Genomic DNA, 23980 nt, shown 5'->3' with positions numbered 1-23980 from the left:
ACTGGACAGGATTCTAATATAATCTGTCTACTAACTTGTCAGGATTCTACTATAATCTGTCTACTAACTGGTCAGGATTCTACTATAATCTGTCTACTAACTGGTCAGGATTCTACTATTATCTGTCTACTAACTGGTCAGGATTCTACTATTATCTGTCTACTAACTTGTCAGGATTCTACTATAATCTGTCTACTAACTGGTCAGGATTCTACTATAATGCCTATGTTGTTACTGCTGTAGATTCTACCCCAGTTCCCCCAAATCACCCTTTTCTCCCACTTGTATAGGTTGGACCATTGTAACTGACACTGAAGTGTTTTTTCTCTGCATTAATTCTCAATGATGGCATGACAACTGTGCTTGATTCCATTAGATAACTAGCCAATGAAGTAGAACGAATGGGGGATGCGCAATCAATCAATCAAATGTATTTATATAGCCCTTCTTACATCAGCTGATATTCTCAAAGTGCTGTACAGAAACCCAGCCTAAAACCCCAAACAGCAAGCAATGCAGGTGTAGATGCACGGTGGCTAGGAAAAACTCCCTAGAAAGGCCAAACCATAGGAAGAAACCTAGAGAGGAACCAGGCTATGAGGGGTGGCCAGTCCTCTTCTGGCTGTGCCGGGGTGGAGATTATGAGAGAACATGGCCAAGATGTTCAAATGTTCATAAATGACCAGCATGGTCAAATAATAATAATCATAGTAGTTGTCGAGGGTGCAACAAGTCAGCAACTCAAGAGTAAGTGTCAGTTGGCTTTTTCATAGCCGATCTTTGAGAGTATCTCACTGCTCCTGCTGTCTCTAGAGAGTTGAAAACAGCAGGTCTGGGACAGGTAGCACGTCCGGTGAACAGGTCAGGGTTCCAGCAGGTCTGGGACAGGTAGCACGTCCGGTGAACAGGTCAGGGTTCCATAGCCACAGGCAGAACAGTTGGACACTGGAGCAGCAGCACGGCCAGGTGGACTGGGGACAGCAAAGAGTCATCATTCCAGGTAGTCCTGAGGCATGGTCCTAGTGCTCAGGTCCTCCGAGAGAGAAAAATAAAGAGAGAAAGAGAGAATTAGAGATAGTATATTTAAATTCACATAGGACACCGGATAAGACAAGAGAAATACTCCAGATGTAACAGACTGACCCTAGCCCCCCGACACATAAACTACTGCAGCATAAATACTGGAGGCTGAGACAGGAGGGGTCAGGAGACACTGTGGCCCCATCCGATGATACCCACGGACAGGGCCAAACAGGCAGGATATAACCCCACCCACTTTGCCAAAGCACAGCCCCCACACCACTGGAGTGATATCTCCAACCACCAACTTACCATCCTGAGACAAGGCCGAGTATAGCCCACAAAGATCTCCGCCACGGCACAACCCAAGGGGGGGCGCCAACCCAGACAGGAAGACCACGTCAGTGACTCAACCCACTCAAGTGACGCACCCCTCCTAGGGACGGCATGGAAGAACACCAGTAAGCCAGTGACTCAGCCCCCGTAATAGGGTTAGAGGCAGAGAATCCCAGTGGAGAGAGGGGAACTGGCCAGGCAGAGACAGCAAGGGCGATTCGTTTCTCCAGCCTTTCCGTTCACCTTCACACTCCTGGGCCAGACTACACTTAATCATAGGACCTACTGAAGAGACGAGTCTTCAGTAAAGATTTAAAGCTTGAGACTGAGTCTGCGTCTCTCACATGGGTAGGCAGACCATTCCATAAAAATGGAGCTCTATAGGAGAAAGCCCTGCCTCTAGCTTTTTGCTTAGAAATTCTAGGGACAATTAGGAGGCCTGCGTCTTGTGACCGTAGCGTACATGTAGGTATGTACGGCAGGACCAAATCAGAAAGCTAGGTAGGAGCAAGCCCATGTAATGCTTTGTAGGTTAGCAGTAAAACCTTGAAAATTGCCCTTGCCTTAACAGGAAGCCAGTGTAGGGAGGCTAGCACTGGAGTAATATGATCACATTTTTGGGTTCTAGTCAGGATTCTAGCAGCCGTATTTAACACTAACTGAAGTTTATTTAGTGCTTTATCTGGGTAGCCGGAAAGTAGAGCATTGCAGTAGTCCAACCTAGAAGTAACAAAAGCATGGATTAATTTTTCTGCATCATTTTTGGACATAAAGTTTCAGATTTTCGCAATGTTACGTAGATGGAAAAAAGCTGTCCTTGAAACAATCTTGATATGTTCTTCAAAAGAGAGATCAGGGTCCAGAGTAACACCGAGGTCCTTCACAGTTTTATTTGAGACGACTGTACAACCATCCAGATTAATTGTCAGATTCAACAGAAGATCTCTTTGTTTCTTGGGACCTAGAACAAGCTTCTCTGTTTTGTCCGAGTTGAAAAGTAGAACGTTTGCAGCCATCCACTTCCTTATGTCTGAAACACAGGCTTCTAGCAAGGGCAATTTTGGTGCTTCACCATGTTTCATTGAAATGTACAGCTGTGTGTCATCCGCATAGCAGTGAAATTTAACATTATGTTTTCGAATGACATCCCCAAGAGGTAAAATATATAGTGAAAACAATAGTGGTCCTAAAACGCAACCTTGAGGAACACCGCTCCTGCTATTGAAGAATGAATTGCTGAACTTATGGCTATAATTACCATGGTCTTGCATAATAGATTGTCTTTGGATATTCTCCTAGCAGAAAAGTGTGGATGTTGTTCAGAATGTTGTACTTACATTCTGGATTCTTCCATTGGGGTTGCTGAGTATTTTGCCACTATAAGACAGGTGGTTGCTACTGTAAACAAGCAAGATAACGAGTGGGGTTGGCATCTGTTTGCATGGGTGACAAAATAGCCTGCGGAACATTGGAACTCTCATGTTACAAGGTCTCCTAGCCCTGGTTGGCATCCTTGTGATATCATTCTGGCTGTTCTCATTCCTGACGACCTTGGTGAGGAGATTGTGTGAAACAGCAGTATCTCCTCCCCACCAGATGGTCATGTTACCACAGAAGTAAACTTGAATGACCTGACGGATCTCCACAGTTCGCCCCTTTATTGTGGATCAAATTGTCCTATCGGAGACGATAGTGCCTACTGCCATCTAAATGACACCGATCCCTATGAATCTCCCTACTCCCTGGATTGTAATTTTTACATGGCCTTTTAGTAGTTCCATTGAGGCCACCCCGTTCTGTGTAAAATGCACATGGAACCATTTACTCAGGGGTTCTTCCCTGTGAAATCAGAATAATCTCCCCTGCAGCTGCTTGATTAAAGATGTTTTTTATTATACAATTAAAAAGTTTCTGTCTTGCTCTTTAGATCTAATTTTCCACAACACCAGCAAGAGGCCTGCCCAGCATTATCCAATGAGGTTGCAGGGCGGGCCCAATAGCTCAGTGAGCGAGTGAGTGAGAAGAAAGACCTGGTGCTCGTATCTGCAAATACTGTATATACATTGTGTCAGTCTGTATACACAGTTGAAGTCGGAAGTTTTCATACACTTAGGTTGGAGTCATTAAAACTCGTTTTTCAACCACTCCACAAATTTCTTGTTGACAAACTATAGTTTTGGCAAGTCGGTTAGGACATCTACTATGTGCGTGACACAAGTCATTTTTCCAACAATTGTTTACAGACAGATTATTTCACTTATATTTCACTGTATCACAATTCCAGTGGGTCAGAAGTTTACATGCACTAAGTTGACTGTGCCTTTAAATAGCTTGGAAAATTCAAAAAATTATGTCAAGGCTTTAGAAGCTTCTGATATGCTAATTGACGTAATTTGATTCAATTGGAGGTGTACCTGTGGATGTATTTCAAGGCCTACCTTCAAACTCAGTTCCTCGTTGCTTGACATTATGGGAAAATCAAAAGAAATCAGCCAAGACCTCAGAAAAAAAATTGGAGACCTCCACAAGTCTGGTTCATCCTTGGGAGCAATTTCCAAACGCCTGAAGGTACCACGTTCATCTGTACAAACAATAGTACACAAGTATAAACACCATGCAGCTTTCATACCGCTCAGGAAGGAGACACGTTCTGTCTCCTAGAGATGAACGTACTTTGGTGCGAAAAGTGCAAATCAATCCCAGGACAACAGCAAAGGACCCTGTGAAGATGCTGGAGGAAACAGGTACAAAAGTATCTATATCCACACTAAAACGAGTCCTATATCGACATAACCTGAAAGGCCGCTCAGCAAGGAAGAAGCCACTGCTCCAAAACTGCCATAAAAAAAGCCAGACTACGTTTTGCAACTGCACATGGGGACAAACATCGTACTTTTTGGAGAAATGTCCTCTGGTCTGATGAAACAAAAATAGAACTGTTTGGCGATAATGACCATTGTTATGTTTGGAGGAAAAAGGTGGAGGCTTGCAAGCCGAAGAACAACATCCCAACCGTGAAGCACGGGGGTGGCAGCATCATGTTGTGGGGGTGCTTTCCTGCAGGAGGGACTGGTGAACTTCACAAAATAGATTGCATCATGAGGATGGAAAATTGTGTGGATATATTGAAGCAACATCTCAAGACATCAGTCAGGAAGTTAAAGCTTGGTTGCAAAGGATCTTCCAAATGGACAGTGACCCCAAGCATACTTCCAAAGTTGTGGCAACATGGCTTAAGGATAACAAAATCAAGGTATTGGAGTGGCCATCACAAAGCCCTGACCTCAATCCTATAGAAAATGTGTGGGCAGAACTGAAAAAGCGTGTGCGAGCAAGGAGGCCTACAAACCTGACTCAGTTACACCAGCTCTGTCAGGAGGAATGGGACAACATTCAACCAACTTATTGTGGGAAGCTTGTGGAAGGCTGCCGGAAATGTTTGACCCAAGTTAAACAATTTAAAGGCAATGCTACCAAATACTAATTGAGTGTATGTAAACTTCTGACCCACTGGGAATGTGATGAAAGAAATAAAAGCTGAAATAAATCATTCTCTCTACTATTATTCTGACATTTCACATTCTTAAAATAAAGTGGTGATCCTAACTGACCTAAAACAGGGATTTTTTACGAGGATTAAATGTCAGGAATTGTGAAAAACTGATTTTAAATGTATTTGGCTAAGGTGTATGTAAACTTCCGACTTCAACTGTATATATACACTGCGTGCACAATTATTAGGCAAATTGTATTCCTCTGGATACATTTTATTGTTGAACAAACACAATGCTCTCAGTCAATCCAAAATGTTTTTGAACCTCAAACCTGAATGTTTAACAAAGAAAAAGTGAGTTTTGTCTTTCTCAGGGAAATATATAAGTGTGCACAATTATTAGGCAACTATTAATGTGCACAATTATTAGGCAAATAAATTACAAAAATAATTTATCTCAACTCATTTGTTGATTCACTTGTTGATTCTCAATTTTTAGAGTAAGTGTAACAGATAAGTAACACAAAATGACAATTATTGTCACGACTTCTGCCTAAGTCGATGCCCCTCCTTGTTCGAGTGTTGCTCGGCAGTCGATGTCACCGGTCTTCTAGCTATCACTGATCCATTTTTCATTATCCATTGGTTTTGTCTTGTTTCTTTTCTTTTCTTTTCACACCTGGTTCCAATTCCATTCATTACCTGTTGTGTATTTAACCCTCTGTTTCCCCTCATGTCCTTGTCTGAGATTGTTTGTGTTATTGTGTTTGTGTTGTTTATTTATGTGTGCGACGGGTATGTGTACCCATTTTGACATTTTTGGCCTTTCAAAAATATTCAGTGACCAATACAGCCACCCTTATTTTCAATAACTGCCATGAGCCTTCCATCCATGGAGTCTGTCAGTTTCTTGATCTGTTCACGATCACTGTTCGCTGAAGCAGCAACCACAGCCTCCCAAATGCTGTTCAAAAAGGTGCATTGTCTTCCAGCACTGTAAATCTCACGTTTGAGAAGGGCCCACAAGTTCTCAATAGGATTTAAGTCAGGTGAGGAAGGGGGCCAGGTCATTATTCAGGCATCTCTGAGGCCTTTGCTGGCTAGCCAAGCAGTGGTGTACTTGGATGCATGTGATGGAGCATAAAGATCATGGCCTTCTAGAATGCTGAGGACTTCTTCTTGTACCACTGTTTGACGAAAGAATCTTCCAGAAACTGGCAGTAGGTTTGGGAGTTGAGTTTCAGTCCATATTCAACCCGAAAAGGTCCAACTACCTCATCCTCAATGATAGCAGCCCATACCAGTACCCCTCCTTCACCTTGCTGGCACCTGACTCAAAGTGGTGCCCTGTGTCCATTACTGATCTAGCCACGGGCCCATCCAATTGGTCCATCAAGAGTCACTTTCATTTCATCTGTCCATAAAACCTTTGAAAAATGTCTTCAGGTATTTCTTTGCCCAATCTTGACGCTTCAACTTGTGAATCTGTCACAGCTGTCGAAGTGATGAGGCGCAGCGGGTTGCATCATATTATTTATTTAAATTAGTGAACACGAGAAAAAACAAGAAAAACAGAGAACGACAGACAGTTTCACATAATCATTTCATAATAACAGTAGTGCGAAACACAACTACCCACAAAATACAAAACCCAAACACATACCCATATATAGACTCTCAATCAGAGGCAACGAGAAAGCACCTGCCTCCAATTGAGAGTCCAACCCCCCATTAACCTAAACATAGATATACAAAGAACTAGAAAGAACATAGAAATACAAAACATAGAATATAAACCAAAACCCAGAAATAACAAATCAAACACCTTACTAAATAAATCGCCACCCCAAACACATAAAACAAATACCCTCTGCCACGTCCTGACCAAACTACAATAACAAATAACCCTTATACTGGTCAGGACGTGACAGAATCTTATTCAGTGGTGGTCTTGTTTCAGTCTCCCTGACCTTGGCCATGTCTCTGAGCACTTGACACCTTGTACTTCTGAACACCCCAGGTAGGTTGCAGTTCTGGAATACGGTGGCACTGGAGGATAATGGGTTTGTGGTAGTTTGACGTTTAATTCTTCTCAAGTCTTTTGCAGTTAATTTGCGCCTTTTCTTCCCCATGCGTTTTTGCGCGCCAGTTGACTATTTGCAACAAAACGTTTGATTGTCCGGTGGTCACGCCTCAATAGTTTAGCTATTTAATTAAGGAGTGTCGCATCCGTCTGAAAGGCATTTTTGGCTTTTCAGTGTCAGCGTCAGTTAAATATCTCTCTATATATATATATATATATATATATAAATAGCAGTGTGTATATATACGTATATATATATATATATATATATATATATATATATATATATATATATATATATATATATATATATATATATATGGGTGAATTTATAAAACTCCAACTGATAATACTCGTAACGCAGAGTCTTATATTCAAAACCTTTTTATTGTGCATTCCTTTTGTTCTGAGACATCTTTCATCCTAAATATATGTTTACTGTGAAATACACTACATGACCAAAAGTGTGTGACTGCTGGTCGAACATCTCATTCCAAAATAATGGACATTAATATGGAGCTGGTCCCTTATTTGCTGCTATAACAACCTCCACTCTTCTGGGAAAGGCTTTCCACTAGATGTTGGAACATTGCTGATGGGACTTGTTTCCATTCAGCCACAAGACCATTAGTTAGTTTGGGCACTGATGCTGGGCGATCAGGCCTGGCTCGCAGTCGGCGTTCCAATTCATCCCAATGGTGTTAGATGGGGTTGAGGTCAGGGCTCTGTGCAGGCCAGTCAAGTTATTCTACACCGATCTCAACAAACCATTTCTGTATGGACCTCGCTTTGTGCACGAGGGCATTGACATGCTGAAACAGGAAAGGGCCTTCCCCAAACTGTTGCCACAAAGTTGGAAGCACAGAAGCGTCTAGAATGTCATTGTATGCTATAGCGTTAAGATTTCCCTTCACTGGAACTAAGGGGCCAAGCCTGAACCATGAAAAACAGCCCCAGACCATTATTCCTCATCCACCAAACTTTACAGTTGACACTATGCATTGGGGCAGGTACCGTTCTCCCGGCATCTGCCAAACCCAGATTCGTCCATCAGACTGCCATTTGGTGAAGTGGGATTCATCACTCCAGAGAACGTGTTTCCACTGCTCCAGAGTCCAATGGCGACAAGCTTTACACCACTCCAGCCGACGCTTGGCATTGCGCATGGTGATCTTAGGCTTGTGTGTGGCTGCTCAGCCATGGAAACCTATTTCATGAAACTCCCAACGAACAGTTCTTGTGCCTACGTTGCTTCCAGAGACAGTTTGGAACTCAGTAGTGAGTGTCACAAAGGAGGACAGATGTTTTCTTACATGCTTCCCGCTTTAGCACTCAGTAGTCCTGTTCTGTGAGCTTGTGTAGCCTACCACTTTGCGGCTGAGCCATTTTTGCTCCTAGACATTTCCACTTCACAACAACAGCACTTACAGTTGACCGGGGCAGCTCTAGCAGGGTAGAAATTTCACAAACTGACTTGTTGGAAAGGTGGCATCCTATGACGGTGCCATGTTGAATGTCAGTGAGCTCTTCAGTAAGGCTATTCTACTGCCAATGTTTGTCTATGGAGATTGCATGGCTGTGTGCTCGATTTTATACACCTGTCAGCAATGGATGTGGCTGAAATAGCAGAATCCACTAATTTGAAGGGGTGTCCACATACTGCTGTATTTACAGTGGACCATGAGGACATTGATTTAAACCAAAACACAACATCATTATATCTTAGCAATTTAGACGTCAATCCAACAACAAAACATGACACAGCTTTCTAAATTGCCCTCTGAATGTAATATGTACTGTACTGTATTGTAATCATGTATTGTATTTTACAGTAAAGTATTGTAATCATGTATTGTATTTTACAGTACTGTATTGTAATCATGTATTGTATTTTACAGTAATGTATTGTAATCATGTATTGTTTTTTACAGTACTGTATTGAAATCATGTATTTTACAGTACTGTATTGTAATCATGTATTGTATTGTACAGTACTGTATTGTAACCATGTATTGTATTTTACAGTACTGTAAATCACAGTGCATCACTTTGTTACTGTTAATCACATTAGGGTAATACGTGTGCACTACCCATCAAAACTGACAGATAAAACATTTATATCCAATGTGTGATCAAAGGTGTGGTCGTTGAAGACATCACAATCATTGATGCAAAAAAGACATGCATTTTACAGTACTGTATTGTAATCATGTATTGCATTTTACACTACTGTATTGTAATCATGTATTGAATTGTACAGTACTGTATTGTAATCATGTATTGTATTTTACAGTGCTGTATTGTAATCATGTATTGAATTGTACAGTACTGTATTGTAATCATGTATTGTATTTTACAGTGCTGTATTGTAATCATGTATTGTAGTGGTCCTGTGAGGCTCAGTTAGTAAGAGCATGGCACTAGCAACACCATAGTGGTGGGTTCCATTTCCACTGGGGTCACACACCAAAATGTGTGGACTCACTGTTACATTGGATATAAACGGCTGCTATGCAAATAGCACATATTAAGGTATTACAGTACTGTATAGGGGATGCCTTACATACAGTACATCTCTGATCTGGTCAATATCAGATTTCTTTCAACTTATTGTGACTTGAAATCCTACCAGTACATTACACTATATATCAAACTTAATATGTTTCTACAAACATACATTTTCATGATGTAGTTCTCAAAATCTGTAGCAGACAAAGCAGTGTAAATCTGTAGGTTTACCAAACGGTGAAGTGATTATCACTGAGCAGATGAAGTAATAGTCAAATGTATTTTAACAAATGACAAGCCAAAACATAATGTGAGCATTGTACTTTATATCAACATGTATTGTAATGTGAAACATGTATTTCTAGATGAAACAACGATTACGTTTACTGAAAAAGTGACTGTGATTTTGTGTGTTGTACTTAGTCAATTGTAAACTATCAAAATAAAGAAGACTCCCAGCAATTGTATTAAATTCACCAACGTTTCGGCGTCACTGTGCCTTTCTCGTGGTGCTTAGTGCTTAGTACTTAGTCAATTGAAAATGTGTTCAGAGTTTTAAGTTTTGCACTAAATGTGAAAATTGCATTGAAAATAACTGTAATATATGGGCCTGGAGCAGAGTTGAGGTCAATTCCATTTCAATTCTGGAACTGAAATGACTAAATTATAAACGTAACATGCCACAATTTCAAAGTTTAACTGAGTTACAGTTCATATGAGGAAATCAGTCAATTTAAATGAATTTATTAGATCCTAATCTATGGATTTCACATAACACAGATATGGATCTGTTGGTCACAGATACCTTAAAAGAAATGGGCCTCCGAATTGGCCTCAGAATCTCGTCCCTGTATTTCTGTGCAATCAAATTGCCATCAATAAAATGCAACTATGTTAGCTGTCTGTAGCATATGCCTGCCCATACCATAGCCCCACCTCCACCATGGGGCCCATACCATAGCCCCACCTCCACCATGGGGCCCATACCATAACCCCACCTCCACCATGGGGCCCATACCATAACCCCACCGCCACCATGGGGCCCATACCATAACCCCACCGCCACCATGAGGCCCATACCATAACCCCACCTCCACCATGGGGCCCATACCATAACCCCACCGCCACCATGAGGCCCATACCATAACCCCACCTCCACCATGAGGCCCATACCATAGCCCCACCTCCACCATGGGGCCCATACCATAACCCCACCTCCACCATGAGGCCCATACCATAACCCCACCTCCACCATGAGGCCCATACCATAACCCCACCTCCACCATGAGGCCCATACCATAACCCCACCTCCACCATGGGGCCCATACCATAACCCCACCTCCACCATGAGGCCCATAGCATAACCCCACCTCCACCATGAGGCCCATACCATAACCCCACCTCCACCATGAGGCCCATACCATAACCCCACCGCCACCATGAGGCCCATACCATAACCCCACCTCCACCATGAGGCCCATACCATAACCCCACCTCCACCATGGGGCCCATACCATAACCCCACCTCCACCATGAGGCCCATACCATAACCCCACCTCCACCATGGGGCCCATACCATAACCCCACCTCCACCATGGGGCCCATACCATAACCCCACCGCCACCATGGGGCCCCATACCATAACCCCACCGCCACCATGGGGCCCATACCATAACCCCACCTCCACCATGGGGCCCATACCATAACCCCACCTCCACCATGGGGCCCATACCATAACCCCACCTCCACCATGGGGCACTCTGTTCACAACGTTGACATCAGCAAAACACTCGACCCCACACGATGCCATAAACGTGGTCTGCGGTTGTGAGGCCGGTTGGACATACTGCCAAATTCTCCAAAGCACTTTTGGAGGCGGAATATGGTAGAGAAATTGTAATTCAATTATCTGGCAGCAGGTCTGGTGGACATTCCTGCAGTCAGCGTGCCAATTGCACGCTCCCTCAAAACTTGAGACATCTGTGGCATTGTGTTGTGTGACAAAACTGCACATTTTAGAGTGGCCTTTTATTGTCCCCAGCACAAGGTGCGCCTGTGTAATGATCATGCTGTTTAATCAGCTTCTTGAAATGCCACACCTGTCAGGTTGATGGATTATCTTGGAAAAAGAGAAATCCTCACTAACAGGGATGTAAACCAATTTGTGCACAACATTTGAGATAAATTATATTTTTGTGTGTATGGAATATTTCTGGGATCTTTTATTTCAGCTCATGAAACATGGGACCAACACTTTACATGTTGTGTTTATATTGTTGTTCAGTGTAAATCTATCACTGTTACCATGGAGATACTATTATATGTTCTGAATGTAATTATATATCTGTTACCATGGAGATACTATTATATGTTCTGAATGTAATTCTATCACTGTTACCATAGAGATACTGTTATATGTTCTGAATGTAATTCTATCACTGTTACCATGGAGATACTATTATATGTTCTGAATGTAATTCTATCACTGTTACCATAGAGATACTATTATATGTTCTGAATGTAATTCTATCACTGTTACCATAGAGATAATATTATATGTTCTGAATGTAATTCTATCACTGTTACCATGGAGATACTATTATATGTTCTGAATGTAATTCTATCACTGTTACCATAGAGATACTATTATATGTTCTGAATGTAATTCTATCACTGTTACCATAGAGATACTATTATATGTTCTGAATGTAATTCTATCACTGTTACCATAGAGATACTATTATATGTTCTGAATGTAATTCTATCACTGTTACCATGGAGATACTATTATATGTTCTGAATGTAATTCTATCACTGTTACCATGGAGATACTATTATATGTTCTGAATGTAATTCTATCACTGTATGTATCCATCTTCTTCCCATCTGAAGGAATAAAACAGTTATAATGAATGAAGTCTGTGAGAGTTTAAAGGCTTGTCTGCATGGTGCTTAAATGTAACCACAGGTAGTGTACACACACACACACACACACACACACACACACACACACACACACACACACACACACACACACACACACACACACACACACACACACACACACACACACACACACACACACACACTAAATGTATATTACCCTCTGTCCCCCCCATGTCTGTGTGTTGAATTGTCTGTTTGTTACGTGTGGTTCACATCAGGCTGGTTTGCGTCGGGTTTGTGTTTGACCAGTGTGTTTTGTTTACTGTACCGTTTGGGTACTTTGGGCGTTATCTCTGTTTTACTTGGGGCATGAATAAAGCCTGTTATCACCCGTCTCTGCTCTCCTGCACCTGACTTACCTTCAACCAGCTGTACACGTCGTGACACTCCAAACGATTGGAACATTACATTTGGATGGGCTCCACATTTACTCCAATCAATACATACCTTTAGGTGCTGTACAAAATATACTATTATTTATATACTTTTGAAGAACATTATGTTAACAATGAAAATTAAAATCCATTCTTGAATAAAACCCTGAAGTTGTATCGATATATTGAGGACATTATTTGCATATGGGGAGGAACGGGAGAAGATCTGTCAGACTTCATGGAATTTCTCAATGACATTGACCCCAATCTTAAATACACTATTGAATGTGACACCAGACGTGTTCATTATCTCGATATGTGGATTGAGAAATCACATGGTACCCTGTTTACAACTCTGTATAGAAAACAAACAGAAATACTCTATTACAGGGAGACAGATTCCACCCTGAGACAATACTATATTACAGAGAGACAGATTCCACCCTGAGACAATACTACATTACAGACAGATTCCACCCTGAGACAATACTATATTACAGGGAGACAGATTCCACCCTGAGACAATACTATATTACAGGGAGACAGATTCCACCCTGAGACAATACTATATTACAGACAGATTCCACCCTGAGACATTACTATATTACAGGGAGACAGATTCCATCCTGAGACATTACTATATTACAGGGAGACAGATTCCACCCTGAGACAATACTATATTACAGGGAGACAGATTCTACCCTGAGACATTAAAAAGAGGACTTCCAAGAAGCCAGTTTTTCAGACTGCGTGGTATATGCCACTCCAAAGAGGACTCTGTAGAAAAATCAGCGGAGATGCGCAATAGGTTTCTAAGGTAAAGCTACTCTCCACAATGTGTGGATGAAGCTCTTAATGTGGCATTAGGGAAAACACGAGATGAACTGATACAAAAAGAGCCACTAGAGCTAAAGAACTCTGTAATGTTCACCACCACATAGACTTTGAACTCACACAAAGTGGGAGATGCTGTCAAGAACCATCGTCATGTTTTATCATCGGACCCAGCTCTGCCAGCTGAATTTAACAACCCACCACTTATTGTATATCAAGTCAAATCAAATGTATTTGTCACATACACATGGTTAGCAGATGTTAATGCGAGTGTAGTGAAATGCTTGTGCTTCTAGTTCCGACCATGCAGTAATATCTAACAAGTAATATAACCTAACAAATTCACAACTACCTTATACACACAAGTGTAAAGGAATTAATACAAATATGTACATAAAAATATATAAACGAGTACTGGCCGAGCGGCATAGGCAAGATGCAGTAGATGGTATAGAGTACAGTATATACATATGAGATGAGTAATGTAGGGTATGAAAACATATAAAGCAGCATTGTTTAAGGTGGCTAGTGATACATTTAATACATCAATTTTTCAATTATTAAAGTGGCATTGTATATAGGAGAGGTCGCAATTTACGTGACAAATTGGTCCATGCCAAACTGCCAGCCACAAAAGAAAACGAGCCAGGCTCTTTACACCCTCTTCTGAATGGTAGCTATAAATGCAGATGCTGAGCTCAGTACAACAATATGATGAAGTGTGAATGTTTCTGTCACCCACATACAGGAAAACGGTTCCAAATAAATGACATCATTACCTGGTCCACCACCCATGTTATCTACATTATTACATGTCCATGTGGGCTGTGTTATGTAGGTAAAACCTCTCGTTATCTCAGAGAATTAGTGAACATAGAAGTTAAATCAGGAGTAAAGACAGGGATTATCCAGTCGCAGTACATTGTAATGACCTAAAACATGACATTTCTACCTTTAGGTTGTGAGACATAGAGAAAGTCAAGATATCAGACAGTGGAGGTGATATAACACTGAGCTAATGAGAATGTTTTGGGATTTTCACCCTCCAGACATTATTCCCTAAAGGTCTTAATGATGAAATGTCCATGCATGTTATGTTGTAAATGTGAACATGAATTAATGCCTCCACTTCAGACTACTCTGACGTTTTTTCTTGAACGGAACCCAATGATTTATGAAAACTTACTTGATGTCCTCATTGTGGGTTTACAGACGTGTTCAGGGCCAGCCCTCCCAGTAGGCCGTCGCCTGTGGCAGCACTTGAATTTGAGGTGATATTTTGACAATTGTCTGCCGCCCTCCGGTGCCCCTGTTCGGTCACTACACCGCCCGCTGCGCCCCAGCCACCAGCTCATAGTGTTGCTACAGTCCCTCCCCCACGAATATTTTAAAAAAAACAATGAGAAAAGAGGCACAATCTCTAAACCAAAGAAATATCTCTGGTGAAATGTATCAGTGTGCAGCAACGTCCATCAGCCGGTGTGGAGAATTACAAGCCTACGAGGACAGGCCATTCATTCACCGAGAACGGCGTGCCCCCTTTAGCTGATTCTAGCAGCGAAGAGGACAAACCGGAGGAGTCCGAGCCATGCACTTCCACCGATGATGACAGCTCTCTGGCTGGACAAGAACAGGTGGTCGCACCAGGCCCAGCTACACCTCCAAACAATGCCGGAGAAGACCCTACTATCTTGGACCCAGACTCAGATTCGTCGCTCCTCGTCCCCGGTGACAGTGGTGGTGCTGCTGCTAAATCCGACTCCCAGACAAAAATCATAGAAGATCCCGGTGAGTTGCCAAAATATATGAATGGATCTTTACGGGATATGTTAGTGCAGGCTGGGCCACATCAGGATAAGGAGGGGAATTTACCAAGAGATGAGGTGCAACGACAGTTTTCGGTGGCCAACTACAATAGGAGGACGGTGAACGGGGAGAGAGTGGAGAGACCAAGGCTTGTCTATTCCAAGAAAAACGATGCAGCCTTCTGTTTTTGCTGCAAACTTTTTTCACAAGAGTGTAAATCTGCGCTGGTCAGGGATGGAACCAGGGACTGGAGGAATCAGTGTCTCCTCCTCAGCCTCTCATGAGAAGTCGCATGACCACCCAGATAGTTTCCAGAGGTGGAAGGAGCTGGAGATCAGGCTGCTGTCCAAGCAAACTCACATGATTTGATTTCAGGACCATGGACAGCTACCGAGAGACAACATCGCTGACTGCAATGCAGCACCACAGCAGAGGAAAGAGGCCACTCTACACAATAAATACATGCTGATGTTGGACCATCACATTCGATATGGAAATAAACATCATTCATTAAGGCTGGGTCATTGACAGAAAGATTATTTTACACTGCTACAGCGAAAAGAGGCCCACCATGCATTTATGAAAGCGCTTGTTTCCAAAGCTCAAATTATCTGTATTTTACAGTTCTACAGGAATATTAAATATATGTTCAATATGTTATATAAAAGTGTTATTTTTATTGTAATTGTAACATTTATGGGGTCGTTCCATGTGTGATAACAGGTGTGATATTATTAATCAGAAACCCGTTTTCCTACTGTAGGTAGTAGGTTGCATAGTGACAGAACATTGTAACTCTCCGATGCAGCGGTTCAAGTTAAATTCCCTTCTGCCTGGTAAGGAACCTCCTATATGTACACGCGTCCACACAACATGGTAACGGTCAACTACACTACACACAACTACACTGATAATTGGAGCTTATTTCTTCATCCTCCAATAAATAAGTGGTGAGACTCCCTGTTTGACGGACACAATTATCCTCCATAGATGTCGGTATAGACATATACTCCAATACTGTCGCATGTTCTGATTAAATACCTCCGTGTCTGGGAAGGGCTTGGTGTGTTTGGTTCTGATTATATACCTCCGTGTCTGGGAAGGGCTTGGTGTGTTTGGTTCTGATTAAATACCTCCGTGTCTGGGAAGGGCTTGGTGTGTTTGGTTCTGATTAAATACCTCCGTGTCTGGGAAGGGCTTGGTGTGTTTGGTTCTGATTAAATACCTCCGTGTCTGGGAAGGGCTTGGTGTGTTTGGTTCTGATTAAATACCTCCGTGTCTGGGAAGGGCTTGGTGTGTTTGGTACTGATTAAATACCTCCGTGTCTGGGAAGGGCTTGGTGTGTTGGACTAAAACCAGGGCTCCAATTGACTGAGGGTATCACATATCTTTTGTTAAAGAAATTGGCAAAAATGATATCTATTGTTTGCTTTATATTTGTGAATAAATACATAAAACGTATCCAGATTATATCCAGCGGTCTATAACAATGCTTAACTCTGTGACGTCTTATGGTAGAAACAACCTCTAAAATGCCGAGAAAGACGGGACTCCGATGCATATGGAGATAAATTGATTCCTCTCTATGACAATCTGAAGCTGAGCTGCAGCCTTTGATATTCTTAGAGGTACAAAAAAATGGACTTTGCTATTCTGTCCCTATTAATTGAGCTTTTCTCTTTCTGAAAGAGAAGATTTTTGTTTAAACCCAGGCAGCTTTTAATAAGGAAGCACTTCTGTTGTTGGGTTTTACAACGGACGAGAAGCCAGCAGTTGGGGCTTACAGTTTTCTGCGACAGTAGAGCCTCTGTCTGGGTGGAAAGGTCACTTTTGAAAGTGCCATGCTTAGATTCATCAGGATGTCTAAGATGTCATTATTTTTCTCTCGTCTAGGATGGCAGAACATCTGGGACATTGGTGATTTTATCAATGTAATCAGATATACCAGGCTATGTTATTGACATTGAACTGATTATATAGCCTACTAACCAGATGTGTTAAATGGTGTTTAATTTGTAGCAGAGGACTATTAATTGGACTGCTATTATGTTCTGTTCCTCCGACGTTTAGCTGAGAAAAAATGGACCCAAACACATTGGGGGGCAGAACGTCCAGGTCCGGTCCTGGAAGTGTTTAACACGTTTTATGTACACACTTTATTATAATACTTATGAAATACACATTGTTATATTTGGTAACACATGTTTATTTCCCCTCGACTCCAACCCCATTCGATGTAATGTCTACATAAGGGTCCAAACGACAAAACACTCACACAGCTCTGAGGAAGGCCTTGAGGCCGATACGGACAGCTGAATAAAGAGCAGTGATACTAGCAAGAGCAGTGGGCTGGTTTCTCCTTTTTTATCAGTTTAACAACGTATAAAATACAACATTATTCAGAATATCAGATAACAGGACTTATTATCCAGCTGCGTATTGTTAGGTAGCTCTGGTCCAGGGTGTTATATCCATCAAGACGGTTCAGCACCATCAAGATGCACGTCACACCCTGGACCAGAGCTAATCATTAGGACCTAGTGCAACAATATATTCCAGTTACCTACGTCCCTAATGGCCCCCTATTCCCTTTATAGTGCACTACAATAGGGTACCATTTGGGAAGGAAATAAGTTCGTAATTATAACAAAGAACCACTGGGGGGCGACAGACAACAGTAGACAACTCTGTACAATAGAACATAAATACATAAATTACTTTAAAATGCCAATCTCTGCAGAAAGTGTGTGTGTGTGTGTGTGTGTGTGTGTGTGTGTGTGTGTGTGTGTGTGTGTGAGTGTGTGTGTGTCAGTATGACTCCAGTTACAATGAAAATCACTTTGTTCAACAGACCTGGAGATATTTATTGGTTATTGATGGATCAGCAAAGTGATTGGTGATTGATTGGTAACATGGTGAGTACAGGGTTCTCCATGTTTTCTCCCAGGTCAGTAATGTATTGCTTTGTCCCAAATGGAACCCTATTCCCTATGTAGTGCACTACTTTAGACCAGGGCCTATATGAACCCTATTCCCTAACCCTACATAAAAACTAAATAGAACGTTCAGTACATTAAAAACTAAATAGAACGTTCAGTACATAAAAACTAAATAGAACGTTCAGTACATTAAAACTAAATAGAACGTTCAGTACATTAAAACTAAATAGAACGTTCAGTACATAAAAACTAAATAGAACGTTCAGTACATAAAAACTAAATAGAACGTTCAGTACATAAAAACTAAATAGAACGTTCAGTACATTAAAACTAAATAGAACGTTCAGTATATTAAAACTAAATAGAACGTTCAGTACATTAAAACTAAATAGAACGTTCAGTACATTAAAACTAAATAGAACGTTCAGTACATAAAAACTAAATAGAACGTTCAGTACATTAAAACTAAATAGAACGTTCAGTACATTAAAACTAAATAGAACGTTCAGTACATTAAAACTAAATAGAACGTTCAGTACATTAAAACTAAATAGAACGTTCAGTACATTAAAACTAAATAGAACGTTCAGTACATTAAAACTAAATAGAACGTTCAGTACATTAAAACGAAATAGAACGTTCAGTACATTAAAACTAAATAGAACGTTCAGTACATTAAAACTAAATAGAACGTTCAGTACATAAAAACTAAATAGAACGTTCAGTACATAAAAACTAAATAGAACGTTCAGTACATTAAAACTAAATAGAACGTTCAGTACATTAAAACTAAATAGAACGTTCAGTATATTAAAACGTAGTGGAGCGTTCAGTTGAATAGAAATGGTGCTGTACTGAACAACCAGCTGAAGAAATGGGGAGCGGTTGGGTTGTGGGTTCAAGATGCATCGTTGCCCTTAAAACACGTCACTCAATGCTTTAATCCACACCCGGCAGACCCACTGAACGGAACAAAGCTGAGAAAAGATTAGGGACCTGCTTTGTTTACTGTACAAGACTCATATTGTCTAACAATGATCACATTTTCAATCCCTGTTCAACCTCACTTGAACCAGGAAATACACATTTTAATATTCCCCTTACCAAACCAAACCCTAACCAAATCAGCTACTCGGTTATATTCTCTAAGAATCAATGGGTACATATCAATCATTTCAGATTGCCCCTTTAACAAGAGAAATAGACTTATAAATAATATACAGAGTGAATCTACTAAAGCAGGTCAGGTCAGTAGTCTACTAAAGCAGGTCAGGTCAGTAGTCTACTAAAGCAGGTCAGGTCAGTAGTCTACTAAAGCAGGTCAGTAGTCTACTAAAGCTGGTCAGTACAGTAGTCTACTAAAGCAGGTCAGGTCAGTAGTCTACTAAAGCAGGTCAGGTCAGTAGTCTACTAAAGCAGGTCAGTAGTCTACTAAAGCAGGTCAGGTCAGTAGTCTACTAAAGCAGGTCAGGTCAGTAGTCTACTACAGCAGGTCAGGTCAGTAGTCTACTACAGCAGGTCAGGTCAGTAGTCTACTAACGCAGGTCAGGTCAGTAGTCTACTAAAGCAGGTCAGGTCAGTAGTCTACTAAAGCAGGTCAGGTCAGTAGTCTACTAAAGCAGGTCAGGTCAGTAGTCTACTAAAGCAGGTCAGGTCAGTAGTCTACTAAAGCAGGTCAGTAGTCTACTAAAGCAGGTCAGGTCAGTAGTCTACTAAAGCAGGTCAGGTCAGTAGTCTACTAAAGCAGGTCAGTAGTCTACTAAAGCAGGTCAGTAGTCTACTAATGCAGGTCAGTAGTCTACTAAAGCAGGTCAGGTCAGTAGTCTACTAAAGCAGGTCAGGTCAGTAGTCTACTAAAGCAGGTCAGGTCAGTAATCTACTAAAGCAGGTCAGGTCAGTAGTCTAATAAAGCAGGTCAGGTCAGTAGTCTACTAAAGCAGGTCAGTAGTCTACTAAAGCAGGTCAGTAGTCTACTAAAGCAGGTCAGGTCAGTAGTCTACTAAAGCAGGTCAGTAGTCTACTAAAGCAGGTCAGGTCAGTAGTCTACTAAAGCAGGTCAGTAGTCTACTAAAGCAGGTCAGGTCAGTAGTCTACTAAAGCAGGTCAGGTCAGTAGTCTACTAAAGCAGGTCAGGTCAGTAGTCTACTAAAGCAGGTCAGGTCAGTAGTCTACTAAAGCAGGTCAGTAGTCTACTAAAGCAGGTCAGGTCAGTAGTCTACTAAAGCAGGTCAGGTCAGTAGTCTACTAAAGCTGGTCAGTACAGTAGTCTACTAAAGCAGGTCAGGTCAGTAGTCTACTAAAGCAGGTCAGGTCAGTAGTCTACTAAAGCAGGTCAGTAGTCTACTAAAGCAGGTCAGGTCAGTAGTCTACTAAAGCAGGTCAGGTCAGTAGTCTACTAAAGCAGGTCAGGTCAGTAGTCTACTAAAGCAGGTCAGGTCAGTAGTCTCCTGTGCTGATAGTTCAGAAAGTATTGTCATTAAAAGTGATTGTTGATCACAGCGTGAAACTCAGGTCAGACTAAACCAGGTCCATTATTACCTGCTTGACCTGATGATGTCACAGGTTCCTGGTGGTTATGTCACTACATCATCATCACCAGCACAGAAACTAATACAACAGGTAGGTAATAACCTTTGACCCCAACAGAGGAATAGACACAGTCATTATCATAGACACTATGATCATGTACATCCCCATCCTTGAGGAGAAGCTCTCTCAGAATATCACCTTTTGGACACTGATCTGGGAACACCTGGACATCACCACCACCACCATAATGCCTGTCCAGCATGTCATACAGTTCTGCCAAGGTATTTGAGGGCAATGTTTTATTGTCCTCCTTTTGGTTCTCCCCCCAGTGTGCTTGGGCCACCCACTGTTTCAGGTTGTTGTTGTAACAGCAGTAGGCTGTCCACATGAGATCTGGGATGTTCACTCGGTTCTTCAGTGTGTTGTTGTTACTGGGCACTGCTCCAGTCACCACATAGGCTTTTATCTGGTCGTTAGCATCCTTACAGTTAAGCTTAAGAGTCGTTTGGACTTTGCACTCCATTTTCATCCACCTGCCATTGTTGAAGGACACCACCTGGGGAACGATGTTGGTCAGGGTAAAGGTGGACTTCTGAGTATCAAGGTCATGAGCATGTGAACATGGGAAGAGGTGACCTCTGTTCACCCCTTTAATTGGTATTGAGTTCTTATAGTCGTTGTCCCCAGCCTGCTTTTGATATTCAATCTCTTTACTATCCTTCTGCATTTCAGGGCTGTTGTTTTCCCCGTTGAGCTGCAGGAAACAACAGTCATACATTCATTCACAAGTTTTCTGTACAATAAACCCTCCTTTCTATACAATAAACCCTCTTTTCTGTACAATAAACCCTCTTCTGGGGGTGTTCACAATCAAGACAAATCAAGTCTCTATACCCTCCATAGTGGTAGTTCTATATTCTGTAACATAACTGTCTGTGATTTATAGCAGTAAACAAATACAAATGTTATGTTATATGAGAAAACATTAGTCCTACCTGGGGCTCAATCATCCAGGGTTGATCTGGTCTGGGGTCTGTAGGAGGACCAGTGAAGGTGTAGGCTGAGAACACAGGGATCCTGTTGGTCGTGTCGTAGAGAGTTGCAAACCTGTAGATGTTGTTGAACAACTGGCAAATCGGCTTGTAGCGGTTCTGGTTCTGGACCGTCCCATCAACCAAAATACCCGTCAGATTTGGAGTTGTCCCCTCCAGGAAGAAATTCTGGCACTGTGGAACATCACTGAACTTCTCCACTACATGAGAGAGAGCAGGAGGAAGGAGAGAGAGAAGGAGGAGAGTAGAGAGATGATTCAATACCCCCATCATCACCTGAAGACTGTACACCACAGAGACAAAGATGAAGTTACAGAGACCAGTTGGTAGACTGGAGACTGTTGAGCTGAGTCAGGACTGGCTGCTTTAAATAGTTATTACAGAGACCAGTTGGTAGACTGGAGACTGTTGAGCTGAGTCAGGACTGGCTGCTTTAAATAGGTTTTCAGAGACTCCTCCTTCATGTGAGACAGAAAGGGTTGATTTGCATAAACTCCTCTGTATGTTTCCATGGAAACTGCTGTAACAAATAACATGTGACTCACCTCCCGTAGTTTCTAACACGTATGGACCCAGAACTGAATCACACAATATTATAGTTCTGGGTTAATGAGATTAGACTGCTCTAAATAGTGACTGCATCCACACTTTGGTTCTGGTAGAAAAACGTTTTAGGATGAAAACATGACTTTACTCAGCATAGAGTCTGTCAGAAGATACACATCACACTATTACAACAGAGGGACTGTTCTGGAATTACGGTTGCTGAGTTCACATTCATTAATATCCCACAAGGCTTAGCGACTCTGACTCAGCAACTCAAAGAAGTAACACTTGCATTTTCCCTTGACCAGCAAGTCAACATATTTAGTATGAGGTCTCAAAGGCCTCACATACATTACAGATATGTTTACAACTGAATGAAATGGATGAAGATGTGTCGAACTGAATGAAATGGAGGAAGATGTTTACAACTGAATGAAATGGATGAAGATGTGTCCAACTGAATGAAATGGAGGAAGATGTGTCCAACTGAATGAAATGGAGGAAGATGTGTACAACTGAATGAAATGGAGGAAGATGTGTCCAACTGAATGAAATGGAGGAAGATGTGTAGAACTTGGTGTATTCTGTAGTCTGACCACTGCTGAGTTTATTTCCAGTAACTGAAGTAGTTCACAGTAAGAGTTGACACAAGGCTGTGTATGTAGCATTAGAAAATGTGGTTCCTAACAACACTGTGGTCAGAGCAGCACTGGACTGATTAACACCTCAGACTCAGCAGCTGTAGATTCTTCAGTTGAGGAGGCCTTTTCTCAGTCAGAGTAGAGGAGACTGGGGAACAAACCAACACTTTTATACTTTAGTTTATTAATAATATTTTTATGCAAACATACATACCTCGGCTACCATAACACAGTAAGTACAGTGGGGGAAAAAATATTTGATTCCCTGCTGATTTTGTACGTTTGCCCACTGACAAAGAAATGATCAGTCTATAATTTTAATAGTAGGTTCATTTGAACAGTGAGAGACAGAATAACCACAAAAAAATCCAGAAAAATGCATGTCAAAAATGTTATAAAATGATTTGCATTTTAATGAGGGAAATAAGTATTTGACCCCTCTGCAAAACATGACTTAGTACTTGGTGGCAAAACCCTTGTTGGCAATCACAGAGGTCAGACGTTTCTTGTAGTTGGCCACCAGGATTGCACACATCTCAGGAGGGATTTTGTCCCACTCCTCTTTGCAGATCTTCTCCAAGTCATTAAGGTTTCGAGGCTGAAGTTTGGCAACTCAAACCTTCAGCCCCCCTCAACAGATTTTCTATGGGATTAAGGTCTGGAGACTGGCTAGGCCACTCCAGGACCTTAATGTGCTTCTTCTTGAGCCACTCCTTTGTTGCCTTGGCCATGTGTTTTGGGTCATTGTCATACTGGAATACCCATCCATGACCCATTTTCAATGCCCTGGCTGAGGGAAGGAGGTTCTCACCCAAGATTTGACAGTACATGGCCCCGTCAAATGATGCGGTGAAGTTGTCCTGTCCCCTTAGC

General features: G+C 41.7%; 1 protein-coding gene across 1 annotated transcript; it reads right to left on the bottom strand.

Annotated features, from left to right (window-relative positions):
- Window positions 1-20241: 20241 nt before the first annotated feature.
- LOC106591530 (endonuclease domain-containing 1 protein) lies at window positions 20242-22337 on the bottom strand. The gene is made up of 2 exons (XM_045713346.2): window positions 21864-22337; window positions 20242-21622 (listed from the first exon to the last, which is right to left on the bottom strand). Exons 1-2 carry the CDS (start codon window positions 22191-22193, stop codon window positions 20921-20923), a joined length of 1032 nt encoding a protein of 343 aa, XP_045569302.1. The 5' UTR covers window positions 22194-22337; the 3' UTR covers window positions 20242-20920.
- Window positions 22338-23980: the final 1643 nt, after the last annotated feature.

Source organism: Salmo salar, chromosome 18 (assembly GCF_965601325.2).
Source record: "Salmo salar chromosome 18, fSalSal1, whole genome shotgun sequence".
Classification (NCBI taxonomy): Eukaryota; Metazoa; Chordata; class Actinopteri; order Salmoniformes; family Salmonidae; genus Salmo; species Salmo salar.
This window is presented reverse-complemented; position numbering and strand designations above follow the sequence as displayed.